This window comes from Oryctolagus cuniculus, chromosome 10 (genome assembly GCF_964237555.1).
Source record: "Oryctolagus cuniculus chromosome 10, mOryCun1.1, whole genome shotgun sequence".
NCBI lineage: Eukaryota > Metazoa > Chordata > Mammalia > Lagomorpha > Leporidae > Oryctolagus > Oryctolagus cuniculus.
Window position 1 is genome coordinate 23,820,792 of NC_091441.1, and position 17,356 is coordinate 23,838,147.

The 17,356-nt window shown below is 40.4% G+C and overlaps 1 protein-coding gene across 1 annotated transcript in view; it reads right to left on the reverse strand.

Annotated features, from left to right (window-relative positions):
• Nucleotides 1-1,305, reverse strand: part of LOC103349386 (mucin-2-like) — a 78,113-nt gene extending 76,808 nt beyond the window's left edge. The window contains exon 1 of the mRNA XM_070049816.1: nt 1,258-1,305. Coding sequence (XP_069905917.1) covers nt 1,258-1,305 — 48 coding nt within the window. The remainder of the gene's footprint in view (nt 1-1,257) is intronic.
• Between the last annotated feature and the right edge of the window lie 16,051 nt (nt 1,306-17,356).

Genomic DNA, 17,356 nt, shown 5'->3' on the forward strand with positions numbered 1-17,356 from the left:
GTGTATAGTACACTGCACAATTGATATATATTGCTTTACTTGTCTCTCTTCTCTGTTAGATTGTTAGCTTCCTTGGAGTTAGAGTAAATTTTTTAATCTGAGAGGGAGAGCGAGAGAATAAGAGAGAGAGAAATATTCTCGTACCCTGGTTCACTCCCCAGATGCCCACGATGGCCAGGGCCGGGTTGAGCAAAAGCTGGGAGCCAGGAACCCAGTCCAGGTCTCCCATATTGGTGGCAGGAATCAGATTACTTGAGGCATCACTGGTGCCTTTCCAGGTCTACATTATCAACAAAGTGGAATTAGGAATCAGAGCTGGGTATTGAACCCAAGTACTCTGACATAGCATATTCGTGCCTTAATTACCAGGCTGACCACCTGCCATATATAACACTTACAAACTTTTAGGATACTCAATAAATGATTAAATGAATGAATGAATCCCAGCTTACTAAGCCAGATAGAGGTTGAGAGTCTGAAATTATTTGACTATATTTGTAAGTACAAATGATAGCCATAGTATCCTATTTATGTCTAATCAAAATTACAGGATAACTTTAAATCTCAAATCACAAGATATACTATGAAATATTAGTAAACATCAAGATTTGTCCACTGCAACCAGAGAGCAAGAAGTTAAGACATTAGGAAAATATTCCAAATATATATAAGGTAGACAAAGGGTTAGTATCCTAAGGTATAAAGAGACATGGGCTCCTGAAGGTGAGGGACTGGCACTCTCAGCTTATTGTTATGGGTGTAAAGTATTACAAGTGTTTTTGGAAAACCACCTGAAATATCTAGGACTTTTTCAAAAGTTCATCATTTTTGATCCAGAAAATCCATTTTACATATTTTTCCTAAGGAATATTTAGGTAAGTAAGAAGAGATACATGTCCAAGGCAGCTTTTATGTTAGCAAACATTTGGAAAACATTCCAGGTGTCCATCATAGGGACTGGTTCAGTAAATTATGATGTGTTTGATATTGTATTAGTAGTCAGTCATTATGATTTGAAAAGCTACCAAGGCTGTTATTTGAAAAACATGGTTTTTGAAATCCAAATTTCACTTTAAAAATATGTAGTTATAGAGATACATATGGAAATGTGTATTCCAAATGTGAAAAAAGCTCTGGATAATAGGATTACAGCTCATTTGTTTTCCTCTGTGTTTTCTTGTACACTGTTTTTAGTAGTGGTCATAATTAGAATATTCATATACACAAATTTATTTAAGCAAATATGTACATACATACCATCGTTTCCTGACCAGGGATTTCTCTTGTTGTCTCTGGAGTAGTCATGGCTGACTAACACACAGCTCCACTTCATTCCACTTTCCCATAGCCTGCTCCCATCCTGTATTCAGCAGGAGGAAAAGGGCAACTGACCCCTTTCAGAATAGGGGGCTGACACCACATGTTGCACAAATCTCCGGCAAGCACTGCAGGCAGCAACGGGGTCCCAGATGCACCCAAAAAAAATGACTTCCCTGCCCAGCTCATGCTGAACGTTGCAAAGGAACTAGCCAAGACGTCAGTGATATTACCCAAACGAATACATCCTCCCAAATATGTACCAAAACAATACAAAGCTTTGGTAGTCGACAATTTTGTTAGTTTTACTGATGGTTTGAGGAAAACCCAGTTGAGTTTCCTGTGTACCTGTGCACACAGGTGAGTCACTTGGGCCTTACCAGGCAAGGAGGTAAGAGAATACACCCTTTCCCACTTGGAGAAACCAAGGTTCAGAGAAGTTCTGTTACTCAAGCAAGATCCCCAGAGACGATAACTCTGACACTCGAACTCAAACCCAGACCATTCTGAGCCCTTCTCTTCATACCAGGCCATCACCAACTGATGCTTCTCACCTGAGGAGCCTGACGAGCAAATCCTGAATTCCAGACCAGCCTTCCCTCCTGATGATTCTGACTCAGCAGATTGCAGATGGAGCCAGGCAATGTGTATAGTTTTCAAAGCTCAGCAGGTGATTTGTATGATTGTGTGATTTGAAGAGAAGCTGGTTAACTCTACCACACCTATAGCTTATGAAGAGAAATATTTATTCTCAGTCACTAAGAATATATATTTTTATATATTTTATATATTTTTAAATACTTATTTATTTATTTATCTGACAGGCAGAGTGATAGAGAAAGAGAGTGAGAGACAGAGAGAAACAGATCTTCCATCTGCTTGTTCACTCCCCAATGCCACAATAGCCAAGGTTGGTCCCAGGCCAAAGCCAAGAGCCAGGAACTCCACCTGGGTTTCCCACATAGGTAGCAGCTGTTTTCCCAGGCATATTAGAAGACAGCTGGATCAAAAGCAGAGCAGCCAGGACTTGAACCAGTGCGCCAATATGGGATGCCAGGTGCAAGCAATGTTTTAACCCTCTGCTCTCTAACACTGGCCCCTCAGCTGAGTTTTTTAAAGCATCAAGATGAATGAAGACAAAGGTGGAGCTCCTGCATGGAAAATAATCTATTCTGCTTTAACGGGAGGCTGTGGGGTTTTCGGGCTGTGTATGTTTCTTTATCTCTGGTTATCTTTGCTGTAGACAGCAGAAACCATACCTATGTCCTGATGGTTCTCCTTCCTTGGTTGATCTCACCTCCCTTGTAGTTGACTCTTCTTTTCTCAGTAGCCTGGTTTCCTGGTCTCTTCCATCTCTCTCTAGAACCTGATATAAGAACTTCCCCATCGAAAATCAATATGTACATTCTGAAATCATTTTCTCTGTAAATGGTTGGATTTCATTTCACCCTTAAAGGGATGCTTAAAGGAGAAGATAATATTAATAATAAAAGCAGCTACAAAGTAAAAAAAAAAAAAAAAAAAAAAAAAGAACTTCCCCATCGACCCAATCTCTGAGGCTGACCCACAAGCTGACTCAGGTTCCTGTGCAAGTCAGCCACAGATCAGCCACTGAGTAGCAGTCACTTGCCAGCAAAGAAGCTTCCAGAAATACATTTTCTCACAACCCCCACTCCAAAAAACAGAGCCTCACCTCACCACACACCAATCTATCATTTCCTTTCCTGTGAAGAAAACAGGCTGCTGAGAGGAGTGCTTTCTGGGGATGCATTTGTGCCTGGCTGTAAGGGCTCCCGCGAATCAGTAATCCTCTCAGCGAAAGACACTTCGACCCCTAGGGCTATGTTCATGCTCCCTCCTCACCTGAGTGGCACAAAGTGCTTTGGGTGTCATTTCCAATTTAGGAAAGCTCTCTGGACTGCTATGTACTTGATCTGGACCATAAGAACTGAGTTAGATTTGGACACAATCCAACATGGTAACATCAAGAAGGACATTATGAATGGAAGGGAAGTAAAGCATAAGCAACCACAGAAAAAATAAAAAGTGATATATATGGAAGATGAGTTTTGCTTGTTTTATTCTATCTAAAATTAATAGATATTTTTAAAACACAGTCCTCATAGGCTGTAATTCCCCTTCAAAAGACAAATCTATGAAGAATGTATTTAAAATCTAAATTAAGGAAGAAAAGGAACTAATGTTTATTGATACCTTTTATGTATCAAGTTCCCTAAATTATCTCACTAAATCCTCAAAACAACACCTGCAGGGTGGGTAGCATCCACTTCACCCTTCCCACCTATTTCCCAGATGAGAATAATGAGAATAAAAAGCTGACCTTTCCAAAGACACAAAGCTTATCAAAGAGAGAGAGAGAGACAGAGAGACAGAGAGGGTCAAACTGAGCTCTGCCAGTTTGCCTGTAAATCCCACATAGTGTCTCCTCACCTCATCTTGCCCTTAAGATGACAAAAAAATGGGCCATATCACTGTGGTAGAACACCCCCAGCTGAGATCAGTGTACAGGAGGTCAGAAAATTCCCACTGCAAGGGGCAAGTTAGTTTTAGCAGCACAGTATCATCCAACACATCAAACTAACAGCGCCAGTCTGAATGTTCCTGGTTTTCAAATCTCACTAGTATTTAATTTATAGATTAATTTTTATCTCATATTCATTTAATAGCTGCCAATGTCAGTAGCACATATGTAATTTTATGTGTATATTTCAGCTAACATTATAATAAAAATATTTCAAGGGTATCAGATATCTTTACCTGTTTAAAGCACTCCACCTGCCACTCAATACTGAGAAAATTGCATCAACTCATTGCTCATGAATAAACACTGACCCAAACAGATTTTTGGGTGTGTTAATGGTTCTCTAGATCAGTAGCCTCTGAGATTTCTCTACAAAGCCCAGGGTAGTATGTCCTGTGAAATCATAAGCATTGCTCTCATTCTGCTGAACTGAAGTTAAAACTAACTGGGCTGGCGCCGCGGCTCACTAGGCTAATCCTCCACCTAGCGGCGCTGGCACACCAGGCTCTAGTCCCGGTCGGGGCGCCGGATTCTGTCCCGGTTGCCCCTCTTCCAGGCCAGCTCTCTGCTGTGGCCCGGGAAGGCAGTGGAGGATGGCCCAAGTGCTTGGGCCCTGCACCCCATGGGAGACCAGGAAAAGCACCTGGCTCCTGCCATCGGATCAGCGCGGTGCGCCGGCTGCAGCGCGCCGGCTGCAGCAGCCATTGGAGGGTGAACCAACGGCAAAAGGAAGACCTTTCTCTCTGTCTCTCTCTCTCACTGTCCACTCTGCCTGTCAAAAAAAATAAAATAAAATAAAAAACTAACTGGGGAGGCACTTGTTGTGATAGAGCAGGTTAAGTCACAGCCTGAGACTCCTGAATCCCATGTCAGAGTGCCAGCTCCAGTCCTGAATCCTCTGCCTCTGGTTCAACTTCTGGGAAAGCAACAGATGATGTCTCAAGTACCTGAGTCCCCACCAGAGTTCTGGGCTCGAGGCTTTAGCCTGGCCCAGCCCCAGCTGTGCTAGGCATTTGGAAAGTGAACCAGTAGATGGAATCTTTCTTTCTGTCACTCTACCTTTCAATTAGATAAAAATAGTAATAAAACACTAGATGGGGAAGAAATTATTTTTAATGCTTTATAATTTTAAAATTTCAAATTTTGCAGATGATGAAACATTGAATTTTTTCAAGTTTTTCCTCCTGAGTAAAGAAGTAGGTATTGCTGGCACTGTGGCACAGCAGGTTAACGCAGTGACCTGAAACACCAGCATCCCATATGGGTGCTGATATGAGACTTGGCTGCTCCACTTCCAATCTGCTATGGCCTGGGAAAGCAGTAAAAGATGGCCCACGTCCTTGGACCCTTGCACCCACGTGGGAGACCTAGAAGAAGCTCCTGACTCCTGGCTTCAGATCGGCGCAGCTCCAGCCATTGTGACCAATTGGGAAGTGAACAATTGGATGGAAGACCTCTCTCTCTCTCTCTGCCTCTCCTCTCTCTATGTAACTCTGAATTTCAAATAAATAAATAAGTAAATCTTAAAAAAAAAGAAGAAAAAGAAATAGATGCGCCAATATAATGCTTGTCCTCTGGTCCCAGAAATTTATTATACTATATTATTATACTATATTATATATTAATTTTATTATATTATTTATTTACTAAATAAACATAAGATACTTTAATCACATTATCTGGGTGATGCTGTTCTAACACATTTTACACTTCTGCAAAGCACTTCACAATGCATATACCTTAAATATTTATAAATTGTTTGCCACCTTTCTTCTAGTTCTCTTTCCTATTTCCAACCCATTTCCCTTAGTGTGGATTGAATATTTAAGAGGAAAAAACTCTTTTTTTCAAAAATAAGAAGAAATTATGTCCTATCTGGTGTAAATTAAAAAATCAAAGAAGGCAATGACTTCAGACCCACCCTCTCTAGGCTGGGATGAGTCACTTTATTTACTCAGAGGGTATAAAGTTTTAAAACGTGCTTTAAATCCACTATCCCAGCTCTTAAACCTTGTGCCTTCTGACCTAGCTGACCCATATATGCATCATGCAGTCAACACCTACTATAAGAAAGGCCCAGGCTTTATGTCCAAAGATGTGTCCCCTCCCACCTCATTTCTGCCTGACGCCTTTTCCTACAGCTACTTAACTCTGGAAAATCCCCCACCCCTGCCCACCACCAGCATCCTGCCCCTCATGTGACCTGTTCTGGACCATGCCCAGATTTGATGATATGTGTCTTCCTCATAGTTTTGACCTTTAGCTCCATCTTCTTCTGGCTGTTGCAGATGACCAACACCCATATACTGCTCAATTCCCTGCTGTGTATCCTACACAGTAGACAAGGTGGCACAGACAAGAGCACCTGCCCTGCTTGCCTGGGTTGATTGTGTTGTAAAGAAACTTATAAATTAAAGACAAAAATGTTCAAACACCAACCAGCATAAAATACCACCTTAATATCTGATAAAGTAGGAATTAAAAAGATGCCTATAAGAGAAGCCTGCCAGGCAGTCATCTTTCTATCAGTAAATCTGAACATAAGTAATGAGAATGTGGTTTCTGCGGATAGGGGACTTCTAGGGCAACTACCACTGGCCCCCACATAATTGAACCCCTGCTTAGAATAAGAGCGTAGAGAGTCATAACTGCCCCATTGACCACTGGCACAGCACTGAGTGAGCAATTTCTCTGAAAAGCCAAGGGCTTTTTATCCATGTGTCAAACAATCATTTCAATAGTTTTATTGAGATACAATTTATGCACAACTGGAAGTGTTTAACATGTGCTAAATATCTATATATATAAAAACTCATATATATAATACATACAAATATACATACACACACACACACATACACACACACACATATATATCAGAGAACCCATCTTCAATATCAAGACAGTGAACATATCCACCTATCACCTCTAAAAATTTCCTTGGTTACCTTTTTAAAATTTTTATTTTAATTTTCATTTGAAAGAGAAAGAGATCTTTCATCTTCGGCGCCTACCACAAATGCTGCAACAACCTGGGCTGGGCCAGGCTGAAGCCAGGAGCCAGGAATTCCATCTATGTCTCCCACATGGGTGGCAGAGGCCCAAGCAATTGGGCCATTATTCGCTGCCTTTCCAGGCACATTAGCAGGAACTTAAAATTACACTCTGATATGGAATGCTGGTGTCCCATGTAGTAACTCAACTCGCTGCACCACAGCACTAGCCACTGCATACATCTTTTTTAAAGATTTATTGATTTGTTTGAAAGGCAAAGTTACAGAGAGAGACGGAGAGACAGAGAGAGAGAGTGGGGTCTTCCTTCCACTGGATCACTCCCCAGATGGCCACAACAGCCAGAGTTGTGACGATCTGGAGCCAAGAGCCAGAGCTTTTTCTGGATCTCCCAGGCAGGTGCAGGGATCGGAGGACCTAGGCCATCGTCTACTGCTTTCCCAGGCCATAGAGAGAGCTGGTTCAGAAGTGGAACAGCTGGGACTTGAACCAGAGCCCATATGGGATGCCGGCACTGCAGGCAGCAGCTTTACCCGTTACACCACAGTGCCGGCCCCACACTGCATACATTTTTATGTGCTCTCCACTTATACCTCCCCACAATTGCCCCATCCACAAGCTATCACTGATTTGTTTGCTGTTGCTAAAGAGTAGTTTGCATTTTCTAAAATATTATGTAAATAGAATTAGATAGTGTATAGATTCTTAATCTGGCTTTTTGCACTGTGTATAATTATTTTCAGATCCATTAATGTCATCACAGGTATCAAAAGCTAATTCCTTTTTGTTGCTGAGTAGATTTAATTGTGTGGATAAACTACAATTGTTTATCCATGTGTTGATGGATACTTTGGATTGCTTCCCAGTTTGAGATTATTACAAATAATGCTGTTATGAATATTTGTGTACAAGTATAGACAAATGCTACCTAGTAAAATGGGAGGGTCACCATAGCAAAGGTATGTCTAACTTTCTAAACTGTCAAACTGGTTTTTCAAGGTTCTCATATAATTTTTACTTCCTAAAAACAATATGCAAGAGTTCCAGTTGCTCCATAACTTTGTAAAGAGCTGGCACGGTAGTGTTTTCAACTTAATACAGTCTCAAGGTACAGTGTTGTATACTGTTGTGGTCTTAGTTTGCATTTCCTTAATGACTAAAGTTGTTGATATAATTTCATATGCCTATTTAGCATCTAAGAAGTTCTTGATGAAGTATTGGTCTCTTTTCTTCAGTTTTAATAGACAATTTGTTTTCCTAATGATGAGTTTAGAGGATTCTTCATTTGTACTGGATATAGTCCTTTATAAAATATGTGATTTGCAATGTTTTTCTCCCAAAGGGAGATTTGCTTTTCATTTTCTTAACAGTGCTTTTTAAGACAGAACTTCATAATTTGGAAGACTAATATATCAATTTGGTTTCTTTAATATTTATTTATTTATTTGAAAGAGTTACAGAAAGAGAGATGGAGAAGAGAGCAAGATTTTCTATCAGCTGGTTCACTCCCCAGATGGCCACAAAAGCTAGAGCTTGCCATTAATTTCAGCCTTTTATTTCTCTCATCAACATTTTCTATCTTTAGTTTTTTGATAACTCATATTTTGATGCTTTTATAATTGGCTTGTTTTCTTTCAATCTATTATTTCCAGCTAGTTGTATTAGTTTCCTTTTTGTGCAGTAACAAATTGCCATAATCTTAGTGGCTTACTAGGGAAGAATCGTTTCTTTGGGGTTTCCATTTTCTGGGGTCTTGCTGGATTCCTTGGCATGTGGTTCCACATCTGTCCTCCCTCTGCTTGGATGATGCTATCACAACTCCTTCTCTGACTCAAATTCTCCCTCTCTTTTAAGAACCATTGTGATTATATTAGATGCACCTAGATAAACCAAGATACTCCCCGCATTGTAACATCCTAACAATCATATCTGTAAGTCTCTTTAAGGTAACATATTCACAGATTCCGGAGATTAAGTTGTGTGCATTTTAAGAATGGATGAAATTATTCAATCTATAACACAAGTACATAAAAATATGATTGATGATTAAATATAGCTCTTGTATTCTGCACTTATACTAAATTTACTTATTAATGTTAGTATCTTTTTTGTAGTCTAAAGGATTTTCTACACATATATGATCATTTCAGCTATTTTAAAAAAGCAGTTTTGCATAAACACAGTTTTCTAACATGGATGCTTACATTTCTTTTTCACGTCTTATTTCACTGGCTAGTGCTTCCAGTATGATGTTTAAAAGCAGTAGTGAGAACAGACTTCCTCATCTTGTTCCTAAGGATAAAGGAACACTTCACTATTATCTTTTCCATTGTAGAATGTGATTATTTTGCTCACAAACTTAGTGAGATACATAAGGTCTATTATATTTTCTATTTTGTTAGGAATTTGTATCAAGAATGCATTTTTAATTTCATTAAATTATTTTCTACATGTGTTGACATGATAATAAGTTATTTTCTTTATACTATTAATAGAGCATAGTACACTGATTGATCATCAAATGTGAAAACTGAACTTAAATTCCTGAAATAACCCCGCTTGGTGAAATATATTATCTTTTAATATACTTTTAGATTTTCTTTGCTAAAGTTTTGTTAAAGTTTTTCATTTGTGCTCAAGAGTCATACTAGTCTGTAATTTTCACTTAATGCTCTTTTCTAGATTTGGCATCAAGGTAATGCTAATTTTGTAGAATGAGTTGGTAAGTATTTATTCCTCTTCATCTTGGGAGACTATTTGGTGTAGAAGTGCTGTTAGTTCTTTAAATGTTTGGTAGAACTCACCACTGAAGCCATCTAGGCCTGGAGTTTTCCTTGTGGGGTGATATTTAAATAAAAAATTCATCCTTTTTAATTGATGTAAGGCTATTCAGGTTATACATTTCCTAGTAGTGAAGTTTGGAAGATTTGTCTTTCAAGGAACTTACCAATTTCATCTAAGTAACATAAATAATCATTTTTATCATTTTTCATCACTGGGATTGTTATTTCAAGCATCCTTTTATCTTTTTTAATGTCAAATTTTTTATTTCCAGATTATTGGGCATTTTTTAAAGTTTAGTTAGAGGAAATTGCCTTCAGGAAACTGAAAGTCAAATAATCTACTGCTGATTTTGCTATTTAGGGACAGAGTTAGACAGTGAGAGAGTGAGACAGAGAGAAAGGTTCACCCCCCAAATGGCCGCTACAGCTGGCGCTGTGCCAATCCGAAGCCAGGATCCAGGAGCTTCCTCCTGGTCTCCCATGTGGGTGCAAGGGTCCAAGCACCTGGGCCATCCTCCACTGCCTTCCTGGGCCACAGCAGAGAGCTGGACTGGAAGAGGAGCAACAGGGACTAGAACCCGGTGCCCATCTGGGATGCTGGCACCACAGGCAGAGAATTAACCAAGTGAGCCATGGCACTGGCCCCTACATTTACCTCAGGGACAATGATTAAAAACTTAGAGCCATGGGCAGTTGTTTGGCACAGTGGCTAACATGCCTTTTGAGATACCCACATCCCATATGGGAGCACCTGGGGTTGATTTCTGTCTCACCTTCTGATTCTAGCTCCCTGCTAATGGCATCCTGGGAGGAAGCAGATGATCACTCAAGTACTTGTATCCCTGCCACACATGTGAGAGATTTGGAAAGAGCTTCCTTCAGCCTGGCCCAGCCCCACTGTGCAGGCATTTGGGGAGAGAACCAGCAGATAGAAAAATCTCTCTCTCTCCCTCTCTCTCACCCTGCCTCTCCCTCTCCCTTTCTGTCTCTCTGTCTTTAAAATAAAAAGAAGTAAGTAAAACTTTAAAAAATATTAGAGTCATATCCTGCTGATGATGATGACTCAAGAGTATACCTCTTGTTGAGTCAGGAGTATCACCTCTATTAATAATAATTGAAATAGTAATTCACACTTGTAGATTACTTACCGTATGCCAGGGCTTTTGCTAAGTTGGAGTCTTAGAAGCATAAATCCATTTAATCCTCATAACAACCTGAAATGTAGGAGCTATGATTATCCTTGTTTTGCTTAAGAGGAAACAGGGGCTTAGAGGAGTTGATAAACTTGTCCAAGTCACAATACACATGAAACAAATTTTCAGTTATGGAGAAAGAAATAATAGGAAGAAACCATCTAGTTTATCAGACAAGAACACAAATATATCAACAGTCAGGTGGGTGTAAACATTCGTTTGAAAATTCAAAACAGAAATTATGGAGATTTTCTTCACTAACCTGTTTCATTATCTCTTGAGAAAATTGCTGTTCAAGAAGTCTAACCTATACTCCTCCTCCTATTGAGATTTATCTATTTCTTGTCTATGGGAATGACAGAAAAAAGAATCATCATTCTGGGCCCAGCATTGTGGCATAGTAGGTTAAGACACCACCCTGCGATGCCAACATCCCGTAAGGGCACTTGTTCGTGTCCACAACTGATTGAGCTCCCTGCTAATGAGTCTGGTAAAGCAGCAGAAAATGGCCCAAATATTTGGACCCCTGCACCCATGAGGGAGACCTGGGTAAAACTCTGGACTCCTGGCTTTTGCCTGATCAACCCCAGGCCATTGAAGCCATTTGGGGAGTAAACCAGTAGATGGAAAATCGATATCTCTTTTTCTCTCTCTGTCTCTCCCTTTCTGTCTATGAATAAATCTTTTTTAAGAAGGAATCATTAGGGGATGGCATTGTGGTGTAGTTGGTAAACCCACCATTTGCGAAGCTGGCATCCCATTTGGCCACCGGTTGGAGCCCAGCTGCTCTATTTCTGATCCAGCTCCCTGCTAATACGCTTTGGAAAGTAGCAGTGATGGCTCAAGTGCTTGGGCCCCTGCACCCACATGGGAGACACAGAGGAAGCTCCTGGCTCCTGGTTTTGACCTTGCCCAGCCCTGGCCATTACAGCCATTTAGGGAGTGGACCAGTGGATGGAAGACCTCTCTCTGTAACTCTGCCTTTCACATAGATAAAATAAATCTTTACAGAAAGGGAGGGAGGGGTCATTATTCTTCACACAATGTCATTTTTAATTTTTATTTATTTATTTGAAAGAGTAACAGATAGTGAGAGTGTCAGCATTCTAATTATTATTATTGTTGTTTTCCATTCTAACTAGGTTTATGCATAAGACAATTATTTGAAAGGCTTTTTTATTTTTTGTATGATTTGTTTAATTTTCATCCTTTCTTTGGATCTTCAAGAAAATATAGCTAAGAGTAATGTATTTAGGAGGAGCAGAGTTTCTGGGTAAGGCAAGAACATGTCAATGAGACTATTCTGGGAAACAATGGTAAGAGTGCACCACACACCTATGAATCTTTTGGGACCATGTTATAAAGCAAGAGTTAAAATGTGTGGGTTATTATATCTAGATAAACCACTAAAAAGCTAAATTAAAGGACTCCTTTGTGGGGAGCAACTGGGAGCAACTCGGACTAGACTAAGTTACTGGAATTAAGACTTATTCTATGCATCTGCTCTCCCACAATATGGCGCTGGGAGAGGAGGAAACAGCTTCTACACAGCTGCCTCCAGTTCAACCAATAAACTGTAGGACCTGCTCCTGATTGGAGGAGAGCAGCGTACTCGGCGTGTGGGTAGTAGAGTTGGGATTGGCGGAAGAGGACTATAAAGGAGGAGAGAGACAACATGCACCAGGAACATCTAAGGGGAACATCTATCTGAAGGAACACCTGTGCAGCCCCCGAGAGAGCCGGCCGGCGGTGTGCCGCTCCCCCGCGGAAGTGGGGAAAGTGGCAGGGGGAACCGCCCTTCCACGGAGGTGGAAGGGTCGGTAGCCAACCCGGGAAGAACCAGCAGCAAACCCGGGGAGGGCCGAGCAGACAAAAGAACAGCGCAGGGTCCTGTGTCGTTCCTCCACGAAGACGGGGAGCGACACTCCTTGAAAGGGTATTGGAATTTTTCTTAAGCCTTTAATAAAAACTGTGGCTACCACTGCATTAATCAGTCTCATGTTAGCATATTGGTGAGCTGAGCAGATTTTTTTCCACCAATATATTGCATAGCTCATTTTACAGGAGTCATTTTTATAAAGAAATAAATCCAGAAGGTTACCTTTCTCCTGAGGCCTTGTGCTATGAAGATGGGCATGCGACTTAAATCTCCTCATCTTCCTTGTCAGTTCTAAGGATATGTCTAGACACACAGGAGGAAGTAAAAAATTGTAGCAATCAACTACATAATTTGAACAGAAAATCACATACAGCTGAAGCACTGAGTTGATTGGATAAAATGAAGTAAATTCCCACCAGTCCTCACTCTTCACTGCCTGCTTAGACACAATTCTTATCTAGGATGCCAGAACAAGTTCAAAATTGGCAGAAATCTATGTAACCCATCTAAATTGGTGATAATCTGTTCAGCCTCAGCATAGAAATAGAGAACAGTAGTTAGAATTAAATAAACTGCCAGTTCCCCCTGATCTCAATTCCTTGTTTAGAGTTTAAATCTGTATGTACAATACCCCTAAATAACTTGACAGAAATGGGCATTTTGGCCATCTATGTGGGTACAGTAACTAATCTTTGAATTTTCAGCTTATATATTTACCAAGTAACTAGTAATTGAACTTTGTTCTACAAATACAAAAAAAAATGGAACATTTCCATCAATTCCTGCAACTACACTCCTTGCTTCAAATGATAAGCTGTCTTTGCTATTCACTAAATTAAAAAAAAAAAAAGAACAAACAAACACAATAAAACCTATGCACTTATCCTTGGAAGAAGTAACCAAGGGATGCATATCTGGGAAGCATACATCACATTCGACACAGCCTCATCATTTCACCCAATTTCGGTTAACATCATCCCACCAGTGGCAAACCATGCCAGTGTGCTGGGGGTGGAGCAGCTCCCGGGGTTCCCCCTCTGCAGAGATCCTTGCCCCAGCCTGTCAAGTGCAGGCAGTACTTGGTGCCTTGGAAGAGTCAAACATGGTGTTTTCTAAGCCATGCTGTGGTAAAATGCCTCCTCTACCATTCTAGGTAGTCTAAGTCTGGATAGGATGTGTAAAATATATCACATGTATTATATATGTGCCAATTGACAGGTAAAACTTAGTTTGTTTTTGTATTTTCTTGGCAAAAGCAATAAGATACATGACTCAAGATTCCCCACTGAGTTTATTTTTACCAATCCAAGAAGTTACATAAATGTTAAGAATAATAGTAATCAAATTGTTATATAAATAAATCTATACAACCTTGAAACATTAAGAATCATCTTACCTGTTTCTTTTACAAGACAGCTACAATTATGGAAACAGGGCCTCTAAAGAATAAAGAATAAAAAATGAGTCAGGACCCATTTCCAAATTCAATGTGTATGTTTTGGAAAAACAGAAATCAGCACACTTCAAAGGTAACCAACAGAAATTGTATGCAGTTAACCAAGAAAAGATTTGGGACAAACTAATTAATCATTGCAGGGTGTTTTAGCCTATGTTCTGCTGCTATAACAAAATACCTGGGACTGGGTCATTTGTGAACAGTGATAATTTATCCAGCTCACAATTCTGGAGGCTAGAGGAGCATGGCAAGCATCAGACAACCACCTCCTTGCTACATCATCACAGAGAGGCAGAGCAAAAAGAACGTTCCAGAGACAGAAGCCAGCTTCTGAAACAGCACACTCGTGGTAATGATCCCACCGCCTATGAGGTTATTAATCCATTTATGAGGGTAAAGTCCTTATGTCCCAATCAATGCTTAAAAGCTCCATCTTTTAGTATTGCTACAATGGCAGTTAAACTTCAGCAAGAGCTCTGGAGGGGATGCTCACAACATAGCACAGGTGTTAGAAGAAACATCACAGCCTGGAAAACATGCTTCATCATGATCGCTATAAATGAGTAAAACAATTTTCACTCTGTTTCAAAAAAAAAAAAAAGTGAAGAGTGGGAATTGCGGTGCAGTGGGCTAAGCTGTTGCTTGGGATGCGTGCACCCCACATCAGAGCACCTGGGTGGGAGCCCACCTCTGCTTCTGCTTCTTGCTAATGCATACCCTGGACCAGCAGGGGATGGCTCAGGTACTTGGGCCCCTACCAGACTCATGCAAGGAAGATCCGGATGTAGTTCCAGAGCCGTGACTTCGGCTTGGCACTGGGAGGGAGTGAACCAACTGGTGGAAGTTCTCTTATATTTCTGCCATTCAAATAAATAATAATTTTAAAAAAGAAAAAATAGAGTTTTATGCCAATAATGCAATTGTATTCCCTTAGTGTTAAATTACACCTGATATTTAAAATTAGCAGAAACCAGTATTTAACACCTCCTACTATTAAAAGTAGAGTCACATGGTTATTTTCACTTCCAACTTCACAAAGGGAGAGAAAGACCGTCAATATCACCTCAGAATGAAGAACGAGCTTGTTCTGATGCCAGTGCAGGTATCACTCTGCCTGCCCAATTCAATCACCCAAAGTGCTGTGAGGGCTCATGTTCCGCACACTCGTAGGCTGGCTCAGGCATATCATGTTGGTTTTGCTGGTTTTTTTTTGTTTGTTTGTTTGTTTGTTTTTTGACAGGCAGAGTGGACAGTGAGAGAGAGAGACAGAGAGAAAGGTCTTCCTTTGCCGTTGGTTCACCCTCCAATGGCCGCTGCACTGCCGGCATGCTGCAGCCGGCGCACCGCGCTGATCCGATGGCAGGAGCCAGGTGCTTCTCCTGGTCTCCCATGGGGTGCAGGGCCCAAGGACCTGGGCCATCCTCCACTGCCTTCCCGGGCCACAGCAGAGAGCTGGACTGAATGGGGAGCAACCGGGACAGAACCCGGGATGCTGGCGCCACAGGCAGAGGATTAGCCTATTGAGCCACGGCGCCGACTTTGCTATTATTTTTCAATAGCAACCAACTGTGGAATATTGAATGGGTACAGGCTTTGTCTTAGGCTGGCTACATAATTACAAATCCCAACAACTATGAACAATGGGAATTGTTTGCTAAAATTTTAGAGACTGAGAAAGAATTACAGGAGGGCTGAATGACTGTGCAGATATCATACAGTGGAAGCAGCAGTGACAGGATCAGAGCAGGTTGCTACTTAAAGGGTTAAAATACAAGCAAATTAATATTTTTGACAAAGAAAATATTTGCTTCTCTAAAATTCTCCTTATAAAATAGAAACCTTAATTTGATAAAACTCTTGTTTTCTATTGTTTTTAGGAGAGCATAAATGAATTATCTAGACTTTCTGTAATATTTTTAAGATTTTAAGCATTTTGATGCAGATTAAAAATAAATGATAAAAGTTGTAGACATCAAGATTAATTTTAATAACAAATATTACATATTTTTTCTCAGTAGTGGGAGACTTTACATTATTTATTGTTATTGTTTTAATTATCCTCGCCTCCTTACAAAAACCAGTTGGCGCCTGTGGCGCCAGAATCCCATAAGTGCCCTGGTTCATGTCCCAGCTGCTCCTCTTCAGATCCAGCTCTCTGCTTACGGCCTGGGAAAGCAGCAGAAGATGACCCAAGTGCTTGGGCCCCCACACCCATATTGGGGACCAAGAATATGCTCCTGGCTCCAGGATTTGGATGAGCCTAGCTCTAGCCTTTGCAGCCATTTGGGGAGTGAACCAGCGGATGAAAGACCTCTCCCTCTGTCTCTCCCTCTCTCTGTCCATAACTCTGCCTCTCAAAAAATAAATAAATTTAAAAAGAAAATCAACTGAAGGAGATCTGAACATGAAACCCATATAAGACAGCTAATTTTCTTTTTTAAAAAAACTTTTATTTAATAAATAAAATTTCCAAAGTACTGCTTTTGGATTACAGTGGCTTTTCCCCACCCCCATAAATTCCCTCCCACCCACAAGCCTCCCATCTCCTGCTCCCTCTCCCATCCCATTCACATCAAGATTCATTTTCATGAAACTCGATGAAGGGTGGGATGGGAGAGGGAGTGAGAGAGGGGAGGGCTGTGGGAGGGAGGGAGGTGGGGGGGGCAGCCACAACAATACAAAAGTTGCACTTTGTAAATTCATATTTATTAAATAAAAAGATTCATTTTCAATTATCTTTATATACAGAAGATCAATTTAGTATATATTAAGTAAAAATTTCAACAATCTTCACCCACACAGAAACACAAAGTGTAAAGTACTGTTTGAGTACTAGTTATAGCATTAATTCACATTGTACAACACATTAAGGACAGAGATCCTACATGGGGAGTAAGTGCACAGTAACTCCTGTTGTTGATTTAACAATTGACACTCTTGTTTTTGGCGTCAGTAATCACCCAAGGCTCTTGTCTTTAGATCATTAAAAGCAGATGCAACTAGAATAATTATTGAAATTAAGCACTGAATTTAGTTCTGAATTTGTATCGGTTATACAAAGTAGATATACAAGTGAGAACATACATTTCTTATTGTTTTAGTGAAAAGCAGAGAAACTCAAATATTCATCTGGCAACAAATCTAAAAGGAATTTTAAAAACACAATAGCCACCA